Source organism: Oryzias melastigma, linkage group LG5 (genome assembly GCF_002922805.2).
Source record: "Oryzias melastigma strain HK-1 linkage group LG5, ASM292280v2, whole genome shotgun sequence".
Lineage (NCBI taxonomy): Eukaryota > Metazoa > Chordata > Actinopteri > Beloniformes > Adrianichthyidae > Oryzias > Oryzias melastigma.
In genome coordinates this window covers 28,263,326-28,285,504 of record NC_050516.1, presented here as the reverse complement: position 1 = coordinate 28,285,504, position 22,179 = coordinate 28,263,326, and the positions used below count along the sequence as shown (strand labels likewise).

The following is a 22,179-nucleotide window of genomic DNA, read 5'->3' as shown; positions in this document are numbered from 1 at the left end:
CGAACATACCTGCGCCAGAGACCGAAGAAATGTTTTACCGCGACTCCTTTTGCTGCTCGCTCTGCCTCGGACTCCAAACCTTCCGGGTCGCCTGCTGTTCACTTCTGGGTGCTGCAGGCGACTAGACGCTCCGTGCGCCAAAAACTCCCTTTTTTAGCCCCATTTTTGCGTTCTCTGTGTGCGCATTTGCGCCGCTTTAAACTGCGCGCACGCATCGCCAGCTTTACCAAGGCGTTCCTCCCGACTCTGTTCTAGCAGAGAGAAAAAGCTGTTACTTTAAATTATGTCATCAAAGAAATATGTATGAAGGGAACTCGTTTTAGGGCTCAAATTAAAAACGTCCCGCAGATTTAGGAGGGGCGGGAGGGGGGAGTGGACGGATGGTTGATGTTGTGCACAAATCCCGCGTGTCTGTGTCCGATCAGTGCGGTAAATATGAAGTGTAATCCTCTGAGCTGCAGCAGCAGAAACAGACTGCTAATATGCTCCGTGCTTAGCTCAGCAGGAGATGGCAGTGCTGTCACAGAGGAGAGCTTCGGCCCAGCATGCCGCTGCTACTGCACAAAACACACGTTTCACACTCCAACATCCTTCCTCTGCACACAAACTGGACAAGTTCTCATTTGGAAAGGTGCAAATTAATCCACAAGTGTGTTTTTGTGTTGAAGGAATGTGTTGCTTTGTTGGTGCATTCATTATTACAAAAACTTGAGGAACTTTACAAATAAAAACAGTTTAGAATACAACTTTAAAGGGTAACCAAACCCTAAATCAACTTAAAAAAAAGAACAATTTAAATAAACTTTTTTTTGGCTGCCGACCTCTAAAAATTGGTCTTTAAAAGTGCTGTCTGTGTGTGTCAAATTATTTACAATTTTTAAAAAAAGTATTTAAAGTCACGCTTTAAAGACGGAGCTTTGAAAGGGTTAGAACGGTGTTTTGGACGCGCGGTTTATTCGCGATAAAACTCTGTTTTTTACACCCGTCTTGGGACGACTTCAGACTATGCTCCTACAGACTAATCAGCTATTTTCTGATCGTAATTATTACAGCTATCAAAGTCAGTGAACGCATCGGAACTGAAGTTCCCACCCTCATCAATTTTGATTGGTCCTGGTGTTAGCCCCGCCCCAATGCGCCTCAACGGGGCCAAAAGTTTTGTAACTGAAACTTTCAAAATTCGTAAACGAAAAAAAAGAGTTGAAAGTGAAAAAAAGATTTGAAACTGAAAAATAAGTTTTGAAATTGAAATTTAGAGTTTTAAAATCTAAAAAACACAACATTTGAAACTGAAAAGAAATAAGTGTATTTTTGAATAGCAAAAAGTTTGAGACATTTGCATTTTTATTCTTTTCAATTTAATTTATTTGGGTTTCAAATATCATTGGCCCCGATTTAGCTCCATAAAATCAGCATCACTGGATTTTTTGTGTGAGTTTTATTCAATATTTATGGTAGCAGAGCTGAGAACGTTGTAAATCTCCACTAGACTTCACAAACCTTCTTGATGTGACCACGGAAATGCGAACGGCAGCTCATTTGACTGCAGCTGTAAATGGAAGTTCAGCCCACTAATCTCTTCACTTCCTCGTCTGAGCTGACATCCAGATCAAAACGACACGATATTGCTGATATTGACATTTTTATGTAGCAGCATTGAAGATTTACACTAGCGAGACACAGAACTATCATAATCAGACAGGGGGGGATCAGGGGCGGGGCTGGTCAGCTTAGCATCAAAGGCCACGCCCCCTCAGAGGAGATTTTGGAAACAGAGGCTTCAGATCAACATGAAAAATGCCTTTTAAAGACATTTAGGTTGTGGTATTTTGGTTGAAAACTTAATAATTTAAACACTACTTTTTTAAAATAAAAAAAAATGTTAGAGGGGGGACTTCAACTCCTGAAATTAAGGTTTAAAACCGTCTATGTACGGCCCCCTACAGGTTGAAATGAGGTATTACAATTTTGTGATGTGGTGTACATCCCTGAAGTTTCACTCACTGTCAATGCCAATCACACATCCAGACCACACCTCCTCAGCTCAGCCCGCCTCCCCTAACCTCGCCCCCTTTTTGCATTTTTTAAATCTGGCCAGAGAGTGGAGTCAGCCTTCAACTGTCCTGTTTGGTTACCCTTTAACCACATGGTAACAAGTTACTTTTTGAATCACTGGTTTTACTGCACTACTCTTAATTAACTACCAAGTATCTTCTAATAGTAGCCCTAACGTTGATTCAAAAATTTGTCAGCCACCCTGCATTTTTAGAGAAAGGCGTCTGTTGGAGACCGATGTTTATTCCATCCCAGACAGAATAATGATGGCTTGCACCATCCTCGGATACATTTAGGATCCATCCCAAAATGTGCTGCAGATTCCTCACCAGAATGTTCTTTGGCGTATGCCACCGCACAAAGTTTAGTCGCTAAAGTGAATGAGCATGTCTGGGCCATCGCTGCACTGGCTCACTAAACAATTACCACAGACACCCTGGAAGTTGCCCGAATGTGTACGGCCTGGGAGGGTGGGCGTGTCTTAAAGAATCCCGTCACTATTAGAAACCAGCGTCTATCAGTAACAAAGACGGCGGATACTGGAGACCAATTAGAGAATGGCCAGTATTGGAAGATTGATGGAGGTGTAACAATTTGAACAATTATTCAATTCATATCATAATTTGAGGTTGTCGTTACAGTTCATAGTCAATATTTGTTCGATTTGAACAATCCGACTCAATGACTGAACTAAAATCGATTTCTTCAGCCAGAGATTGAACAAGTGTGACTCAGAGGGTGTTTATTCAGACTGGACAGATTGGCCAATATAATGGTTGGCTGCTCAAACCAATTGGAAACAAATCAAGACCACCTCAAAAGGTGGATTTGAGAGTGGTTCCTGGTTCCCAGACCAGGGTCCGGTTGGGGGTATTCAAACTGAAAATTTGCTCCAGATTGTCGGTGAAAACCAACTCTGGTTCACTTAAGCAAACCAAATGTGTCTAGTCTGAATACACCCTTATTTTCATAAACTGTTTGTTTTTCATAACAAAATAAGACATTTTTACATTATAGTAAGTTCAAGTTTATTTGATTTATATGGCGCCTTAAAATGACTTCGGTCAAACAAGTAAAATAAACCTCTCAATCCAAATGGTATATTAACATTTTTTTAATGGTATAAATTGATTTGTTGATGAGATAGGTCGATTTGGTTGATTGTATAAATAGAAATCAATTAATCGATTAATTGATACACCCCAATTAGTTGCACACAGGCTCCATTAGACTTGACTGTCACAGTTAAAGCCTCAGTTTTGAAAACTAAAAACATAGTTTCACTATTTTTACTCAAAGTTTTAACCATATTTAAAATAATCTGACTTTGTGCACTGAGTTTTATTTTGTGTCTGTCAGAAACAACACGTTTGACCACGACAAGTTGGACAACTTTGGTTACACTTAATCACACATTGGATTTAGCAAAAAACAACAAATGAAACCTGGGAATATTTCAACTTCATAAGCAAAACAAATCTAAAAATCAACTTTTATTTTTTAAAATACTTAGATGACCTTTAAAGAAAACCCATTTTAAAAAATAAAATGTTTTTTTTCTTGTTGGAGAGGGAATTTTTGCTTTGTTTCGAATACTTATATTCTAATCTCTATAAGGTAAGACTTTAAACTCTTTGAGGATTAAAAAATATATAGTGCATCTCAAACAAAGTTAAAACCAAACTTAAGGAAAGCCCCAGAAACAGTGAACACATTTTATCCTCAGTTTGTGCAAGAGAGGAGATTAAAGCGGATAAGGAAAATAAATAACCCGTTATTTCAGGTGCTTCATCTGACAAGTTACTCAAGCATCAGAAACAACCAGGAAAACTTGTTTTTCTGACATTGTTTTTTTGGAATGTTCGGCAATACTTTTGGGTGTCAACACATATATGCTTATGTACTCAAAAACACATTCAACTCAGCGTTCATGTTTGCATTTTCACGAAAAGGTAAACTTAGACTTTGCACCAAACCAAGCAGAAAAACAAGCACGTACAGGATATGGATAAGGAGCTACGCACTAAAGCGACGTTCACACCGCCCTGAGCAAGGCAAACAAACACTTTTGACGAAAAGTATGTGTAAATGGGCGTAAATGCACATTAAAAACTCACGTTCACACAAAGTTTTGCCATTTTTAAGGCTGTTTTTGGGCTCAACGTTCAAAATACACGTCCACTGACGGCACGTTGGGAGTTAAACCAGGTCAAATTTTGACCAATCATGGACTCTTTAATCCTTAGCCGTTTGAAAATTTATCATGGAAAGAAATTGATAATTGAGGTTTGGAATTCCAGGACTGTAAGTCTTTCATGAAGCGGAATAGAGCTGTGAAAGAAAAAGCCTGGAGAAAAATATACAAGATTTGTCATTTTGCACCAAGCCTCTACCGACTGTAGGTGGTGGACATGTGCTGGTAAACCGTAGAAAGAGGAAAAACCTCTTCCCTGCTAGAGGGAACACTAGATTGATCAATTTATTTATTTTTATTCCTACAATCCAACCAGATTTATATCGATCCATACCATTAAAAATAATTGTGATATCAGATAAATCCATAATCAATCTTGGAAAATACCATTTGGATTGAGGGACTGTAGGTTTATCTGACTATAACGTAAAAACAAGCAGAAAAACACACGTGATGCAGCAGAAAATTATTACGCCATCATTACAGTCCAAAGTGTGAAAACACTGAATTCAGCAAAGACATGTGACCATACAGTGGGGTATAATGCTCTAATAATATTCTGTTTGTATTATTTGGAGTGGAAGAACAAAAGTGGGCTGAACTTTAGGAAAGTACAATATGAATGGATTTGACATGAATTCTTGTTTGGCTAAACATGTCCTGGATCCATTTCAGGTCAGTGAATCAGATTGTTCAAAATGAACCAATAGACTATGAATCAAATCATTGTTAAATGAATTGTTACAACCCTAGTGAACACCAAAGTACAGCCTATATGTGCGTTCAAGATCACGTGTTTAGTTTGCTCTTGAACTCACGTCACATTCTCACTCTATTGACGTTTGGCTAACGTCCTCTCAGCATCTCTTTTTGACGTCTTGGGTGTCCACAACTCGTCATTTTGTGAAGTACTGATTTCGCCATTTTGGGACCAGACAACGTTAGCAAGCAATGATTGGTCCAAGAATCTGTCAATCAAATGCTTAGAGGTGGGGCCAGAGGCATCTGATTGGCTAGTTTATAACTTGAATAACTGGTGATAAAGAAAAGCTATAACAAAAATTAGGTTTAGCAAGAACATATTTAGAAGAGACAGAGTAATAGTTGTGTGTTTTTCAATAGAGGTCTATGGGATTTTGGCTGTCTGGGACCAGCAGGTACTTCCTATTTGGAATACAACAGAGGAGTGGATGATCCGTCCAGTTCTCTCTCTGTACTGATTGTTGGTCCATTGAAAAGTGGGGCAAAACAGTAGGGGCGGAGCCACTGTATCCACCCCATTGGTTGACAGAAAGTGATGACGACATTAGAAAGCATCAATAAAGGCGCTCATTTAATCTAAATTTTTCAACGTTTGTAAGCATTTGAGTTTTTGTAGTTTCCTGTGTACTATTTTGGTCAAAAGTCTATATTAAAAATGCCTGCAAACAACAGCAAGGCCTGGTCTGTAGTGGATAAAAAGACGAGCTGCTGGATGCCCGCCATTGTTGTTGCCTTCATAGTCATCGGACTGCAATGACACAATGATACGCTAGCGGTCTACACCACGCATCCGCCGTAAAACACCAGACCGCTCAGTTGAAGCGAGGCTTAACTGAATGGAAATGCTCGCCAGAGTTAACAGGGCCGTACACACCCAGCAATGGGCTGCATGGCGTCCTAGGCGAAAAAAAAAAATTGGCGCCCCCTGCAGGTCATAAATACAAATGTCCCAGCTGGGGATTGATAACCTGTTTTTGTTGACACGCGCTAACTGACTGCGACAATGTTTAAGGGGAAAGTTGGGGATAAAAAAAATACTAGATCGCCAGTGAGACTTGTCTTTTTCAACCAAAATGCAGTGGGAAGTACGTTTCCTAGGAATTTTAAATAAGTAAAACAGACAAACCTCTGCTTTGAGCCGTGTTTCCTCTTCTTCCTTTTTTCATCCTTAAAGTTTTAAAGAATTACTTACATCGTGCGCCCCTCTCCCCCACCCCACCCGACCCAGCAGCGGCAGGAAGGAAGGGGCGCTGCACTGCAGTTATTGATTAAATCAAACTTTGGAGTTATTTTATTTACATTTTAATTTATAATTTTCAGTTTTATATCAAATTAGTGCATCAAACTGTTTAACAAAATAAAATAGTATTCGTTGTAATCATTGTTATTTGGTGACCCCTTTAGCAGATGGCGCTTTAGGCGGCCGCCTAGGGCCGGTCCTGGGGCTGTACCCTATGTGTATAAACTGTTAAGAGGAAGCTTCCAAACACATTTGTTTAAATAGGAATGTACCAAATCTGTATTACTCAATCTTATGTTTACCCAACAGTTTAATGAACACATACTGAGTGGAAAACATTTTTTTTGTTCTATTTTGGCTGTGATGGGGTCCTCTCATCACAGATGCAGACTCTGGGTATCTGTCTTCACCCAGTGTTAGTTGTTTGACTGGTTTCCCTGTTGCACAAACATTACCACACCCCTTCAAGATGCGCAAGCTCTCTCATCTCCAACTGGCCAGGTGCACCGAGGGAGGGAGGGAGGTTGGAATAGGGAGGGGGTCATTATCCCTGTGAGGGCGGAGCAAAGGGGGAGGTGAAAAATAAAGCAGATGAAGCATTTGAAGCTGACACTGACATGCTGCTCTGCAGGCTCCTGCAAGCACAGGTAGGAATTAATAGACTATGACATCTATTTGAAATATAACTTCAACTTTTTTTTAGTTGTTGGTTTTATTTGTCAAAAAATTAGCCAATACTCCTTCAGATCCAACTAGTCCGTATGAGCGGTGTCAAGTTCAGGTGGATTACTGAAGTCTGTGAAGGATATGCTCTCATGCCACTTCTGTAATCCAGTTTCTTTTGTTTTTGCTGGTGTTATTGTTGTTCAGTACAGGTTGATCCAGACAAACTACTAAAGTTATTCCACATATTTATATTTTTTTGGGAGTAGACAACAAACCCAGTCCAGGGTTCATTACCGGCAAAGAATTATTGATCCCCCACATACAAACATTCACTCAAACTTTGCCCTTTCTGTTCAACTAATAATACTAGACACCTCAAATGAAAATGTTCAGAAGTTTGTGGTGTTGTTGGGGGGGTGAGAGCACTGATAGCAGAGTGTCTGGCATTCCTGAGCTCTTTCACCCTGGGGCGAAAATGAAAAACCAGTTTTCTTGAAACGCTGACCTGTGTGTGTGTGTGTTGTCTTGTTGCAGCCATGGATGGTGTGTTGGACGGAGCTCTGCTGTTGTGCGCCTGTAAACTGTCCTGCAGCCTTCTCTTCCTGCCCTCCCTGTCTGCGTCCTACAGTCCTGTCAGCTTCTGCTGTTGCTGCCTGTTGATCTTCACAGACTTCCTGGTCACAGGTGAGGTCATGCAGGTGTGCAGCTCAGCACAGACCTGTAATCTTAAGTATTTTTCTCGTGTACCTCATCGCTGACAAATCACACAAACAGTGTCATTTGAGACTCGCAAATTACATGCTAAAACCATTAAAATATATACAAAACGCTTAACACGCCCAGAGAATGGGGTGTTTTACTGACCTCTTGTGGAGGCTTTTCTCTGTTCACCACCCTGTGAGGCAACACACATCTCACTGAGATTAAAGACCCACTCTGATGAAACTGGTGGTTCTGACATGTTCTTGTGGAATTTTCCTGATGATGGAGGACATATATACAGAAAATTTCTCAGTATTTCTTTATTCAAATGGTTGTGAATCAGAGGGAAACAAAAAATGACGTTGGAAAAAGCTAGTAGATGTGACGATCCCCAGCTAGCTCCCTGTTCTGATGCATTCACTAGTAAACAAATAGATCCATGTACGTCTTCGTTTTCTTTGTCTGAGCTGCATCTGGCTCAAAGCTCTACGGCTTACAACATTGCTCACTATTTTTGTTGTTGGGTTGGAGTCGTGAGGGTCTGTAAACTAGCAGGAGAGCACTTAAACACATGGGATGATGGGAAGTGTGGGTAGGCTTGCTTCTGCGCCAACAGTCCCGCCCACAACTCACAAATGTGTGATGGTGAAGGCGTCAAATTTCAATGTTAAGTCGTTGTGAAGATGTGATCCACGATTTCGGTGGTGGGCGCTGCAAGGCGCGGTGAGCGTGTTACCCAATCAGGGACTCAGCTTTGGGCACGTGATGTTTTCAAGCATTCAAGATGGCCGCTCGATGCAAGAATTTTCTTCATGAACTTTCACCCATTTTCTTAACCCACGGGGGCCGCTAGGTTCCCGGAAACTGTCCCAGTTACTGGTAGGCGAAGGCGGGACACGCCGTGGACAGACCTCATTGAGCTGGATGGACAGCTACGCTAGCTAGCCGCCCAGTGGATAGCTTAAAGAGCTACCAAAGCTCCGGCGGTGCTAATAGCTGCTACCGCTGATCAGATTCATGTTGTTATTATTTTTATGCAAAATATAAATAAACTATTATTTTTTCTGCATTATTAAAGCAAAATTTATGAGAATGTTTTTTTTTCGCCAAATATGAAACAGTTTATAACTTTTACCAGAGGTTTTACAAGACTTTTTTTCAAAATAAAAGACTTCCTGTGTCACAGAATCATCTCGATGGAGCAAATCTAGTGGTAGGTAGTGTAATGTCCGAAACGGAAAAAATATACTATTTTATATTTAAACATCTGTGGTGTTTCTTAGCCAGAAATTCATACGTTTAACTATCTAAAATCAAAACAGAGTGAATTAATTGTGTTTTTTAAACCATGAGACACGCTTAAAACACTGGAATTTGTCGAAATGTTGAGTTCTCGATGGACGAACCACAAAGGCTACTGTGTTTTGGAGTGATACATTTTTTTGTTAACTTTTTTAACTTTACAACTACTTTTTTCTTAAAACTAAAAGTTTTGTATTATTCTTTAACCAGTGAGCCACAATGGAGCGGTAGAAGAGCCAGAGAGCCGGAGGCTGCAGACCCCTGAGCTGTACAGATGATCAAGTGTATTCATATGATACTGCGGAGTACTAAAATACAATACTAAAATGCAAAACAGTTGGAAGGGGATGTACAGTTTGGTATCATCTGCCTGAAAATGATATGAGAGTTCATCCAAGAAGATGATTCAGCCCATCGGGATGTAATTGTTTCGACAGCAGGGGTGTAGCGTCACTACACCTTGAAGCAACAGTACGGCGTGATTTACTGAGATGAATAGATAAACATTCTTCTGCAGTTCTGCCTTCAAGGGTTTAGGGGTTTTACAACGGTTGAGACCAAACTGAGATGGATCAAGTACATTTTCTGAAAGACATCGTTTGATTCACTTGTTTAGTACTTACAAATACATTAAAAAAAGGAAAAATAAATAAATGCAATAGGGAAATGTTTAGGTTTTCCAATATATTTTCTATGTTTTCCCTTTGCTTGATATTTCTTAAAACTATCTTTTATTTTTATTTATGTAAAATATAAATATTATGTGTTTTTTTTCCATTCAAGGTAATGCTAAATTAAGTTCAGGATTAAATAATATGTTGCAAATTAGTGACAAATGTCGTAAAAATTAAAGTTTTTCTGAAACTGAAATTCAAGCAAAGTTAAAGTTGATAATCATATGTGCATAAATGTATGTGTCTCAAAATATTTCTTTTAAGGAAGGTGTCTGATTCGTTGCTGACGATGTGCAAACTTTTCATCATTATCCAGACAAATACAGACAAATACTTTAGCTTGATTTTAATTACTGAGAGAAGTTTGTGATCATTTTCCAATACTTGACGGATTACTTCATCGGGTTTTTTGCTGTAGTGGATTACCTGAACTTTTCCCGCTGTCCAAAGATTTGTGAAGACTCGCTAAAACATAATACTTCCACCTCCGTGTTTTACAGTGCGGATGGTGTTTGAGTTGATGTCAAAATGTTCAATTTTAGCCTCGTCTGTCCAAACTAAGATCTTCATCAGGCAACTTCAGACGGGCGTTCTTGACTTGGGATGACCTTATGAGTGCCACAAGTTTGGTTACTACGGCTGTGGATACAATGTAATCCCTTTGTGTATTTCTGGGGCCCAAGACTGCTGATGATGAATTTGGCGCCCTGTGCAGGTACTTAGATTCGGATGTCCCAGATGGGGCTAGAACCAAGATACTCTGCTTTTGTAGGTACATGCGCTATCTGACTACGTCACCATTTAGCCAACATTCCAGAGGAACATTGGTGAATTTTAACTGTTTTAACTGTAAAAAACACCAAACCACCAGTTAAATTTATCCTTTTCAACAAAAATGCAGAGGAAGTGAATTTCCAAACAATTTTATATAAGTAAAACAGAAAAACCTCTGCTTTGAGCCCATGTTTTCTCCTCCTCCTTTTTGCATTCTTAAAGTTTTTAAGAAGCACTAATAGCAGAAACATTGTGTGCCCCTCTCCTCCCCCCAACCCATCTTAGACGGCAGCAGCTATTATTATTATTTTATTTACGTTTTTTAATTATGAATTGTTCATTTTTACATGAATTGAGTGTTGCGTCAAACTGTCTAACAAAAAATATTAATATATGATCATTTCATTCTGGCACCTTCCTCCAGCAGATGGTGCCATAGGCAGCCGCCTAGGTCACCTATGCCCAAGGCCGGCACTGGTTGACAGTTATAGTTTGCTTTTCTTATATTTGCAAAATAATCTAATCAACAAGCTGATTGGTTAACTTCATAAAAGTCTATCTCTGAGACACTGTTGTTATTATTAAAATTACTTATTATTACTTTTAAAAGCACTATATGAATAAAATATATGAATTATTATTTTCTTTGGCTTCTAGATTTTTAGCCAGAGACTCAGTCACAGCTCAAATAGGTTGCAGTTTTAACCGATTTTCTCCTAAGATTTCTTCTCTCTCCCCCCACAGTTTTTCTGACTTCCCTTTGCATCCTGGAGACGTGGCCATCCGACCTGAACCCCCCGGGTGATGTCATCGCCCTCCGCTCCCTGCTCTTTCTCAGCCACACATATGGCGCCGTGCTGCTTTTCATCACATTTCTGATTGCGGTCGAGACTCTGATCAGGCTTCAGAGGCCTCACGCCGTCGTCCTCGCTGGCACAGAGACTCAAACCGTCAGCTGGGATGAACGGCACTGCTATCTCCGGTTGGTAAGGGGTCACCCCGAGAAGGAGAGCCGCATCCTCGCTGAAGACAGCAGCTACTCCCACGTCGCGGGTTTCCTCTGCTGCCTGTCGGTGTGGGTCGTCGTGGCCCTCACCGTCAGGCGGGAGTGGGAGTTGGAGGAAGTGTGGACCACCGCCTGTCTCTACTCGACGGACTCGCTCGTGAGTTGTCTGCCCAGCCTCTTCAGTCACATGCCCAGCGCCATGAACCCCTGCTGGAGCACGGCCTTCCTCTGCCTCCTGCTGCTGCTGCTGGCCTTCAGCTCCACCCTGCAGACTCCTCCACCGCTGGGAAACTGTGACTGCTACTGGCAGGACGGCGTTACGGCGATGTCAGCACCCATCACGTTTACTCATCCCGGGATGTCGCCGCGTGTTGACCCAGAAAAAACAAAGAGCAGCTGCTCGTTCAGCACAGCTCTCTGGTGGAACAGCATGCAGATGTTGGAGTGTCACCAAGGAAACTTCGTCTTTGCCTCCCCCGATTGTTCGCCTGAAAAGAGGGGAGGACAGAAGCGCCAAACAAAGAGCGCTTTGACATTTATCACACAGGAACAGGTGGGCTCACAAAACAGCAGTCAGGGTGGGTGGCGGCGCTGGGGCTTTCCAGGCCTGGAGGTGAGTGTGATGATGCTGGCCGCGCTCTCCTTCCTCACGCTGCCCTTCAACCTCAGCGTGAACATCCTCCTGATCCGGACTATCGACGCCACGCTGGAGTGGTCCTTCAAAGCTTTGCTTTCACAAACTGCAAACGGCAAAGACGCGTCGCCGCCTCACAGCGTCACACAAGTTTGACCACCTTCCGAGACTGCCAGCAGCGTTAGCTTCTTCACCAGAGCAGCATTTTGTCTTAGTGTTGACAGTAAACAGGTATTCACACGTCGGAAATAAAGTTTGGAAACTGTTGATGATTCACAGGTTGAGGCGTGCTTCGTACAGAGACTTCTGTATAAAGAGAATTTAGTTTTTAACATGGATATGTGTCATTTTTCTTGTGAAAGAGAACAAATGTAAGAAATCTTTTGAAAGCCACGCCCCCTCAGAGGAGGCTTCAGATCAACATGAAAATGGCTTTTTGAGACATTTAGGTTGTGGGATTATGGTTAAAAACGTCATAATTAAAACACAACTGGGAACATTTTTTTACGATAAATAAAATGGTCATGAGAGACTTTAAACAGTTTGGTTTCTTCTGCTATTTAAACTTTATGCAGCAAAACAAGCCTCTGCAGCTCAGAGACTCATCCAGGGGCAAAGCAGGTTTTGAATGTCGTCATATGAAGTTCACCGGTGTTGTATAACCCTGAGCTTGCATAAAAACACTGCATAATAAATAAGGACTGCCTTGAGGAAATCTAAGATTCCTGCTGGGGTTTCTTCAGTCGTGATTGGGATCTTAATTTAACCCTTTAACTCCTCGCAAGTGACACTTAAACACAAAATCTTTAACATTCTGTAACTTTCCAACCGTTAACACGATCAACGTAATTCTAGTCAATTTTAAAGCATTCTCAGTTTGAACTGCAGCAGATCATCTTGATCAAGTCTACATGTATAAATGCAGAGCGTTGCTGCCATGAGATTGGCTGATTAGAAATTTGCATTAACAAGCAGTTTGACAGGTGTTTCTAATAAAGAAGCCGATGAGTATAGATCTGATAAAGATATTTTACTTTGCATACATTTCTTTTTAACTGTTTGATAAAACCACACCCTTCATCTCCCCATGTAAAGTGTTCAACAGACTGAAACACAAAAAGCTTTTTTGTTGTTCACACCTTCCCAGATTTAAGCATACAGACAGATTTTGAGTATTTTAAAGAATTAAACGAGTTTATTTTGTCCAAAAATTGGCAATGACCAACAGACAGCATTTTTAAAGCTCCATCTATGGAGGTCAATTGATTTAGGGTTATACTTTAAGGCACAGGGTGTTTCTAAACCTGGTGCCTTCTTTCTATCAACCCCGTCAGCAAGGCCAAATCGGCCCCATATGGTTTAAAAGAGGGCAGAAAATGTGGGCTTTGTCTGCAGTTTCTATGGTGACCTCATCTGTGTTTGCCTCGCTTAGTGTAAGTGGGCACTCAGTGGGTAGGCTTGCTATGCTAGCCAGCCGCCAAGTGGATAGTGTAGTTTGCTAGCGTGCTCTGCTGTAGTGAGCTCTCTTGTAGCGAGCTAGTGAGCTCCACTGTAGCATGCTAGAAAGCTTGTCTGTATCTAGCTAGCGAGCTTTGATGTAGCAAGCTCCACTGTAGCATGCTAGCCAGCTCCTCTGCAGCGATCTAGCAAGCTTTCATGTAGCAAGCTCCACTGTAGCATGCTAGCCAGCTCCTCTGCAGCGATCTAGCAAGCTTTGATGCAGCAAGCTCCACTGTATCGAGCTAGTGAGCTTTGCTTTAATGTAGCAAGCTCCATTGTAGCATGCTAGCAAGCTCATCTGTAGCTATCGGGTTAGCGAGCTTAGCTCTCCACGGAGCAGCTGGCTAGCATAGCGAGCTAACCTACTGAGTGCCCACTTAAGTCAAATGTGGGCAAACACAGGTGGGGTGACCACAAAAACTGTGGACCAACCCATTTGTGCACTTGGCCACTTTTAGACCATATGGGGCCCAGATTTTTAATCTGGTGTGTTAATGAATAAATTGTATCTGTATATTTTTTTTTTTTAAATCTATCAATTTGAGTAATTTAGACCTTTTAGATAAAATTAGACTTAGTGTGATCCCCATATTCAGCTTTGTTAATATATAAAACTGTTATATGAACTTTGTTTTAATATCATTGTTCTGCAAAGTATGTAAGAAATTACAGTCGTTTTGAAAAAATATTTTTTCTTCCAAAATCTGTTTTGCTTTGTGAAAAACTGCAATGCCTTTTGTAGATTTTTTTTTTTTTTTTTTTTACATTTTGGTGAAAATTTCTTTTGTCCAATGTAACCCCTGAAAATTAACTTTCATATTTCACTTCAATATTTATGTCATTAAGGAAAATCTCGCTCTGTGCATCACTTAATGAGTTCCAAAGTACATTAGTTTTTAAAATGTTCTTTTTTTTACCCATTAAACCCTTTCAATCTTTAACGTAATGTAACTTTTTAATCGTTAATACAATCAGCGCCATTCCAGTAGATTTTGCCGCTTTTCTCCTTCAAAATATACTGGAATGATGTTGATCATGCTAACGGTTGAAAAGTCACAGTAATTAACAAAGCTGCAGTGTTAAAGTTATGATCATGTCTCTTTAAGAATAAACCATGATTTTATTTAATCAAATTCTAGAATTACGTCTTTAACAAGATTTTTGAATCAGAATAAAATTGATTTGTGTCATCAGTCAAAAAAAGGAATCACTTAAGATATTTTACATAAATTATTAATTACTATATTTTGCTGTGATAAAAGTTCTGTAGCTTTACTTGTAGACATTTCCAGAATTCTATATAACCATAGAAATGTATATTTTAATACGTTTTTGTTCCCATCTCCAGTCTTTTTTTATAGTCTTCCTCCTTTTTGTCCCTGAGCGTTTCCATGGTAACTGCTGTACAGACCTGGGGTTGGGTGCAAACTATCAGTTGTTAAAGGCTTCACCATCCTGTGCATCACGTGGGTTTGACACAATGGGATAAATTTAACGTGCAGCAGCGACAGTCCGCCTTCTTCAAGGCTGTTTTTGCTGACATGATCTCTCAGATGTGATAGTGGAGGGGAGTGAAACTGGACACCAGAGGGCGCCGTTCAACAGGAAAGGCCTGAGAAACTCCACCAGCTCTGCAGGTAACATGAGATGAAGGTGAGGGACTTAGGGAACAAAGGAGGCTGCATGGAGGCTGCATCGCCTTCAGCTGAGGAAAAAAGTCACCTTTAGATCCTTTATTTGAATTCCTGAATGTTTGAGAAGAATCTCCTTATAGCATAAAGCGAAAAAGTTACAAAATTCATGGGATTTTAAAGAAAAAAAACTCTTGATCATTCTGTCAGAGCAAAATTTGAGCAGTTATGTTATCTGAGGCTCTTGCTGCTGCATTGTTTTCCGTTTGTCTCAGTGATGTTGGATCGTGTTACCGGCGTGCTCCGGTGCCCTCCACATCTCGCTGTGATTGACATGCTGTTGCAGATGTGGATCAGATGCATATTGATGAGTGCTCCCTGCATGCTGCAAATCAGGCTTCACTGTTCATCTGATTCCTTTTGTCTTCCTGCAAAACTTTATACAGGAATAAAAAAAGAAGGTATTTTATCTCAAACAGCAAACAAGCATGAAGAGCTGTAATAGTTTAAATTAATAAGACGCTTCCTGACAGAATCCTGTGATTCACCTGCTTTTTATTTCACTGTTTTCCACATTTTAATATGTCCAACCTATCCAGCATCTCAATCATGCACCAGTGCAGTTTTTGATTTCACTAAAAAAGGATAAAAGTCTGAAAAAAGGATTTGTTGATTACATTTTAAATCAAAACTGTTCCCTTTTGATTTAAATATAACAAATAATGTAAATGAGGGCTTCATTTAAAGCCCCGGCAGACTGGAATCTGAACCAGGCCTCTCAAAGGAGAGCTCAATGACTCTTTAATGGACTCTTTCCCCCTGGAGTATAAAATGTCTATTTTAAGATGGCCACCTTCTCCTCTGATAAAATCTTTGAACGGGGCAGAGAAAAGCAAACGGAAAGCTCTAAAATGTGGAGTTTGTTGTGGAACAGCTTTGATGGTGATGTAATTACATTTCATTGATCTGGAGTGTGAAATAATAGACTATACTTGTTTGATAGAGCCCGTCGCGGGTGTCTGCAGAATAACTCGGATGTCAAATTTCCCCTCACGGATGGAACATTTCCTCTGCTGGTTGACAACTATTCAGTCAGGCGGAAAACGAGCGGGACCCGCTGGAGGCCGAGCCTCACCTGAAAAAGAGGGAACTCCAGCAGAGACGCTTTTCAGTCGGCCCAACCCTAATCCATGCAAAAATGTGGAGGAGAAATGAGAATGAGAGCAGAGCAGCACACATCGCTGCTGGACAGCGGAGCAGCTCGCAGGAGTTCACCATTTCCCAACAGAAATATGTGGCATCAACAAGCAGGAGCAGCACCAGCTATAAGAGATTTGCTTCATTTCAGGTTTGATTTTGCAGGTTTTTACAATAAAGTGAATCATTTTGAACACTCTTCTTGTAATATCTGATTTTTCTCTTTTTTTAGTTTAAATACATAACAATCTTTGACTCTTCTGTTTAGATTCACATAGCAAAATGATGTTCAGAGATACAGGAAAAAAGCTAAAGAAAATGTAACCCTGGAGTGAACCCTGGGTAATGGGTGGACCAAAGACCAAGTCTCCAGAATCATTTTTATTATTATTATTATTGGGGGAATTCACCTAATTTATAATTTTTAAAATCAATTTCAATCATGTTTTTAGGATTTCCTCAGGTTTTTATTTTCCATTTTGTTACATATAACACAGGTAAAAACAAAACTACTCTAATTTATAATGTGTTGTCCTATTTTGATCTATTTTTTTTATGAGAAATACTTTATTAGGTATGTTTAATTGGGTATAAAGTACCTGGTAAAAGTGATGCTATAACTTTCTATAAGTGTTCTAGGGTTAAATCTGCTGTAGCTGGATGATAAATCACAGCTTTTCACTCAAACATTTATTTTAAAATACAAAATCAGGTTACTATTAAAAAAATTACAACTTGTATTAAAGTTAGGGATTGTTACAAGAAAAACTGAAGGAAAAACAATAAAAAAGAAGGCAAACATTGGTTTAAAAGAGGTTTGATGAATAGTTTTGATTTAAAAATGTGGTTATAATTGATCAAATAATTACTGTAAGCCACTTGTGTCAGAGTAATTGCCCGGGGGCCAGATCCAGCCCTCCAAATCATTTTATTCTATTGTTATTAATGGACCGATGTTATCTCGCACTTATTTCTAACTTGTATATTTTGACAAAATGTGTTCTTATGGAGAGTAAAATATTTAAGATTTAAGTTGATTTATTTTGGAATAATATTCCTGCTTGTTTCTTATTCATAGTAATGTTAAAAAGTTACCTTTATTTAAGGTTTTAAAAATTCAGTATAGTGTTCAATAAATGTTTAACCTGTTCAGTCCGCAATCTAAGGTATGTTTTGGATTTTGCCCCTCTGAGCGATTGAGTTAAATGCTAAATTTACTTAATCCTACATATTTTACTGTCTCCAAACTATCACAGAAGCATCAAATAAATTTAAAATCTATACCAGAACCGACAGCATCAGTGCTGACGTACATCCACGCAAAAACGCACACAGATTTTCCATCTCATTTAATTTACGTTAAAACATTTCCCATAAACCACCAGAAAACAAAGATAAAATACAAAAAAAAACTTGTTCATACATTAACAGGATTGCCCAGCACTCATCAAAAGACACAATCATCAATAGAGTCATTAAAAGTGTCATAGTCATAATCATCTTTTTAAACCAGCAGTTCCACCAACAATCACATTCATTTCCCTCCTTATAATCCTGCAGACACAAACTCCGTATTGCTCAGACCTTCAGGAAGCAGACGGATCATTCAGAGAATATCATAGTAATCTGTCTATAGCTTCTATATTCTGCTGAAACATTTTGTTTAAAAAAAAAAAAATGAACAGTTCCACAAGTATTTCTGGAACCTTTTAAGGAACGGAGGAGCCGTTTTTTCCCTGTGACATCACCCAGAAAGCGTCAGGCCTCTGCAGATTTACACAAGTTTAAACAGACCTCATGAAGAAATGTGTTTGCTTCCTTCAGCACATAGAAAAACCTCCTTCCTATGAACCGCAGAGCTCCTTTAGAGACACACCAATGTAGAGTGATCATGGAGGATTCATCTAAATTTGGGGATTTTTGATTAAACGTTTTGAATACTTCTCACTACTTGTGTGTAAAACTATATGGAGTTGACTAGATCTACACACACAGACATGAGTATGCTGGACGAGTCGTTGCAAGCTCCAGATTCTGAAGGACTAGTGTGCGACTAAAGATAAGTGCACTTGGAGCACGCTGAGAAATCATCAGATTTCTATCGTCATGCAGAAGCAGGACTGCAGACAGAAATGCTCACTTTGTTCCATTTCTCTTTACATTCAAATAAGAGTTGGTCCCGCTCTTATTTTTATAGTGGATATAAACACGTCTGACAGAAGTGACGATTTTTTTGACTCCGAACGCCAAAAACCAGCTGGTAGAAAGCGTCTCTTAGTCCCAATAAAGAGCGAATCATTGATACGTTCCAAACAAACATGAGAGTCCACCGATAGCAGCATCATTCTGCATCACTTACCGTTCAAACAACATTTCCAGCGAGCACCAGACGAGGACGGACAGCATGCAATATGTGAGCAATTTACCTTAAGATGAACAAAATAAAAAACAAAAATAGGATTGTATGTTCTTTAAAGGGTCAATTTGAGCCTCTTTAACTTTATGGTGATATTAAATAAAAGATAAATAACTAAACAGACTTGGACATTACATCATTAGCTGATGATAGAAAACTTAAAAAAAGGAAGTAAGGCTGACAGTGCAGCGCCACTTCCTGTGACCCGTTTGGGTGGAAAGACGGGACGGGACACGCCCACCAGGAGGAAGGTTCCGTCAGCATCCAGCTCTGTGTTCTCTGTGATTAATGAACAGGTCATCATGTAAAGGTTTAAATAAAGAAAACCGAAACAGGAAATTCACCACAGCAACATTGAGCACGATTCCTAACACTGAACTGAAAGAAACACACGTTTCAAGCACTCTAAATATGTTTTAAACCTTTGTGGATGCTAGAATCAGGTTGAAATTGTAGAAGGGGTTCCTAAAGACGGACGGTGTTGACGCGGAGTGGTTGAACATTCTTGCCGTTGGCGTGACTCTGGCCGGGGCTGAAGTACGGGAAGACCTTGGAGGAGAACTTCTCCCGGTAGGTGTAGAGCCAGGACATGTCGTCTGCGTTATAGAAAATGAGCAGGCCTTTGGGGTAGTCCAGGAACACCCCCACCTTCTCCAGCTTGCTCTTGACGTTAAGGCGGGTCCAGGGCTCGGTGCAGGCGCTGTACTGGTTCCCGTCGTGCATGACGATGCAGTAGAAGCCGCGGCTGGGCTGGATCTGGATGCTGCCCTTGCGGCTGACCGTCTCGTTGGCCACGCCGATCATCCACTGCGTCTTCTCCGACACCATCACCTCCCAGTAGTGGACGCCTGACGAGAAGCCCTCTGCTCCCAGCACGGACACCTCCACGTCGAAGCGGCGCGGGGAGTCCTGCAGCGGCTGCGGGTGGAGGTTCCCGTAGGCCACGATGGTGCAGTCGTCTGAGAGGATCAATCTTTGGTGGGCGGTGATGGGGTCGAGGGTCAACGCAGCCGGCACTGCAAGGCAAGAGGGAAACGAGGGAGGTTTTACAACCGTCAGCATTTCTTTCGCCTTTACATGACGGTGCAGAAAACCGCTGAGAGGAGGATACAGAATGACTGCACAGTCGGGCAAAAAATGAAGACAGGACTGCCACTCTCCTCCATCTTTATCAGGACCCGCTGCTGAACAACTTTAGGCTGAAATCAGGAGTCAGTGTTTCCAGGTCGGTCAGAAAAATATGAAAAAACTAGAAAAGTTCATTACCAGCAATAATGTAGTCGCTGATGATGCTGAAGTTTTTTACTGAAAATGGTGATGCAATTTACTTTAATTGCTGAAGCGATTTGCTGTAAAATGCAAAAGCTATTTGCAAAATGTTACATTTGCTAAAAGACTGGAAATTATGATAATAAATCATGAAAGAGTGCTGAAGTTGACCTAAATTTCTGAAAAAATTGTAGTAACATTTCTCAAAAATCTCTAATATATGCTAATTTTGCAAAACTATTTAGTGTGTTGCTTAAATATGAGCTAAACTCCAAATTACCCCCAAAACCCATTAGATGCCAAGTTAGCCAAAAAAGCTAGCTCGTTACTTAAATATTAGCTAAACTCCAAAAAAGCCTAAAATTCTTCAGTAAACTAAATTAGTCAAAAACATTAGCCTGTTGCTAAAATATAAGCTAGACTCTAAATCAGCCTATAAAAACCTCAGTAGATAGCAATTTAGCCAAAAAAGTTAGCATGTTGCTAAAATAAAGGCTAAACTCCAAATTAGCATAAAAAACTTCAGTAGATGCCAAATCAGCCAAAAAAGGTTAGCTTATTGCTTAAATCTTGGCTAAACTCCAAAATAGCCTAAAATTCCTCAGTAAACGGCATTCGTTAAAAAAGTAGCTTGTTGGTAAATATAAGATAAACTCTAAAATAGCATATAAAACCAAGAGTGGATAACAAATTAGCCAAAAAAAGAAAATGCTAGCTCGTTGTTTAAATACTAGCTAAACTCCAAAGTTACCCAGAATTCCTCAGCAAATTAAATGAATCAAAAACGTTAGCCTGTTGCTAAAGTATTTTGATGTAGCCAAATATTTTCAAAATTACTATAAAAGATGAAAAAATACAGCCCATGAATATATTCAAAGTCTTGTTGCTAATTTACTTAAAAGTCTGAAATTTGAAGAATTTCTCATTCATTTCCTACAGAGCATATTTTGCTCAATATTTCAAAAACTTCAATGTTTACGAACACCAAAAATACATGCAGTAATATCCTGAAGAGGCTGAATGTTTTGGTTCAAAGATCACTGAAAGAGTGATTTATACGTGCCGAAAAACGTACAGAAAGCAGCAGGACAATCACTATAGTGTGATTGCTTACTAAGCATTCACACTATAAGAGAATGTCTAAAAAAATGTTTATCAGTCAAGATTAAAATTTAAAAAAAATGCTCTCATTTTTTATTTTGGAACACCAGAAAAGGCAGCTCCTATGAGGATATTGTTTTACGGCTGAAATGTTTGGCTTTCTCCTGGACAGCCAGCATTCCTCAAAGCCTGAATGTTTTGGCGTTTTGGTGCAGTTCTCCACCCCTGAAGCAGAAGCTCTTCACAGCCGAGGACCTGACCCAGCAGTGCCCACAAAAACACCCCTCCAGAAATGTTCCATCTCCAGGTTCAACAGCAGCAGCACAGGAACAGTCCCGACTGGATCAACTGAATACAATTATTCAGAAAACTAACGGATACAAAATTAAAATAGATTCCATTAGTTTACTTATTATCAGTTATTTTCTGTCGGGTTTGGTGAACTTTAAGGTTCAGTTTGGTAGGGATGACCTCCGATTTAATTTGTATCGGCCGATACAGAGTGACGATCCAAACCTTTGGTAAATATAAAAAAATGAAGAAATGCTAAATAAACAGATCCAGGTTGTCCCATATTTAACAGTGAATGAACAGAACACTTCTGTGAAGTAGATTAAACAATCAAGTAAAAAAACAGTGCAGCTATTACCTACAAAAACAGTTAACTATTAAAATAGGTGATAATAAAAGTTTGGTGTTTGTAACTTTAGTATTTTCAGAACTATTGAACATTTTTGATCAGATTTGACTTTCTTCCAAATAAATATGATGATGAGTATTCATAACTAGCACATAGGAGTGTAAATGTTTGTTTTATTTGCTTTAGACACATTTCGAATTTTCTAAATATTATTTTTATCTCTTTTTCCTGAGCTTGCACTTTGTAGACGGTCCCTTAGCAGCTGTCTTACGGCTCTGATTAATTCTCATTAGGAAAAAATAAAGAAATAAAAGAATTAAGGTATTTTTTTCTATTTTTTAGGTCTTTGTTTGTGTAAGGAGACACTTGCTGTCAGTTTTAAACGTTTAATTAAAGAGTTATTGAGCCTTGAAGGA

The 22,179-nt window shown here is 39.8% G+C and overlaps 3 protein-coding genes across 5 annotated transcripts in view; 1 reads left to right on the top strand and 2 right to left on the bottom strand.

Moving 5' to 3' along the window:
- Positions 1 to 712, bottom strand: part of znf362a (zinc finger protein 362a) — a 15,473-nt gene extending 14,761 nt beyond the window's left edge. For both annotated transcript variants that reach the window (XM_024270653.2, XM_024270654.2), the window contains exon 1: positions 10 to 712. The gene's annotated coding sequence lies outside the window, so the exon portion shown is untranslated. The remainder of the gene's footprint in view (positions 1 to 9) is intronic.
- A 6,108-nt stretch (positions 713 to 6,820) lies between these two features.
- On the top strand, positions 6,821 to 12,347 carry LOC112145428. Its single transcript, XM_024270655.2, has 3 exons — positions 6,821 to 6,898; positions 7,452 to 7,601; positions 11,114 to 12,347. The coding sequence occupies exons 2-3, from the start codon at positions 7,454 to 7,456 to the stop codon at positions 12,163 to 12,165; spliced, it is 1,200 nt and encodes a 399-aa protein (XP_024126423.1). The 5' UTR covers positions 6,821 to 6,898; positions 7,452 to 7,453; the 3' UTR covers positions 12,166 to 12,347.
- A 5,324-nt stretch (positions 12,348 to 17,671) lies between these two features.
- Positions 17,672 to 22,179, bottom strand: part of trim62.1 (tripartite motif containing 62, tandem duplicate 1) — a 41,237-nt gene continuing 36,729 nt past the window's right edge. For both annotated transcript variants that reach the window (XM_024270872.2, XM_036212018.1), the window contains exon 6: positions 17,672 to 19,769. In XM_024270872.2, the coding sequence (XP_024126640.1) occupies positions 19,219 to 19,769 (551 nt within the window). In that variant the 3' untranslated portion in view covers positions 17,672 to 19,218. The remainder of the gene's footprint in view (positions 19,770 to 22,179) is intronic.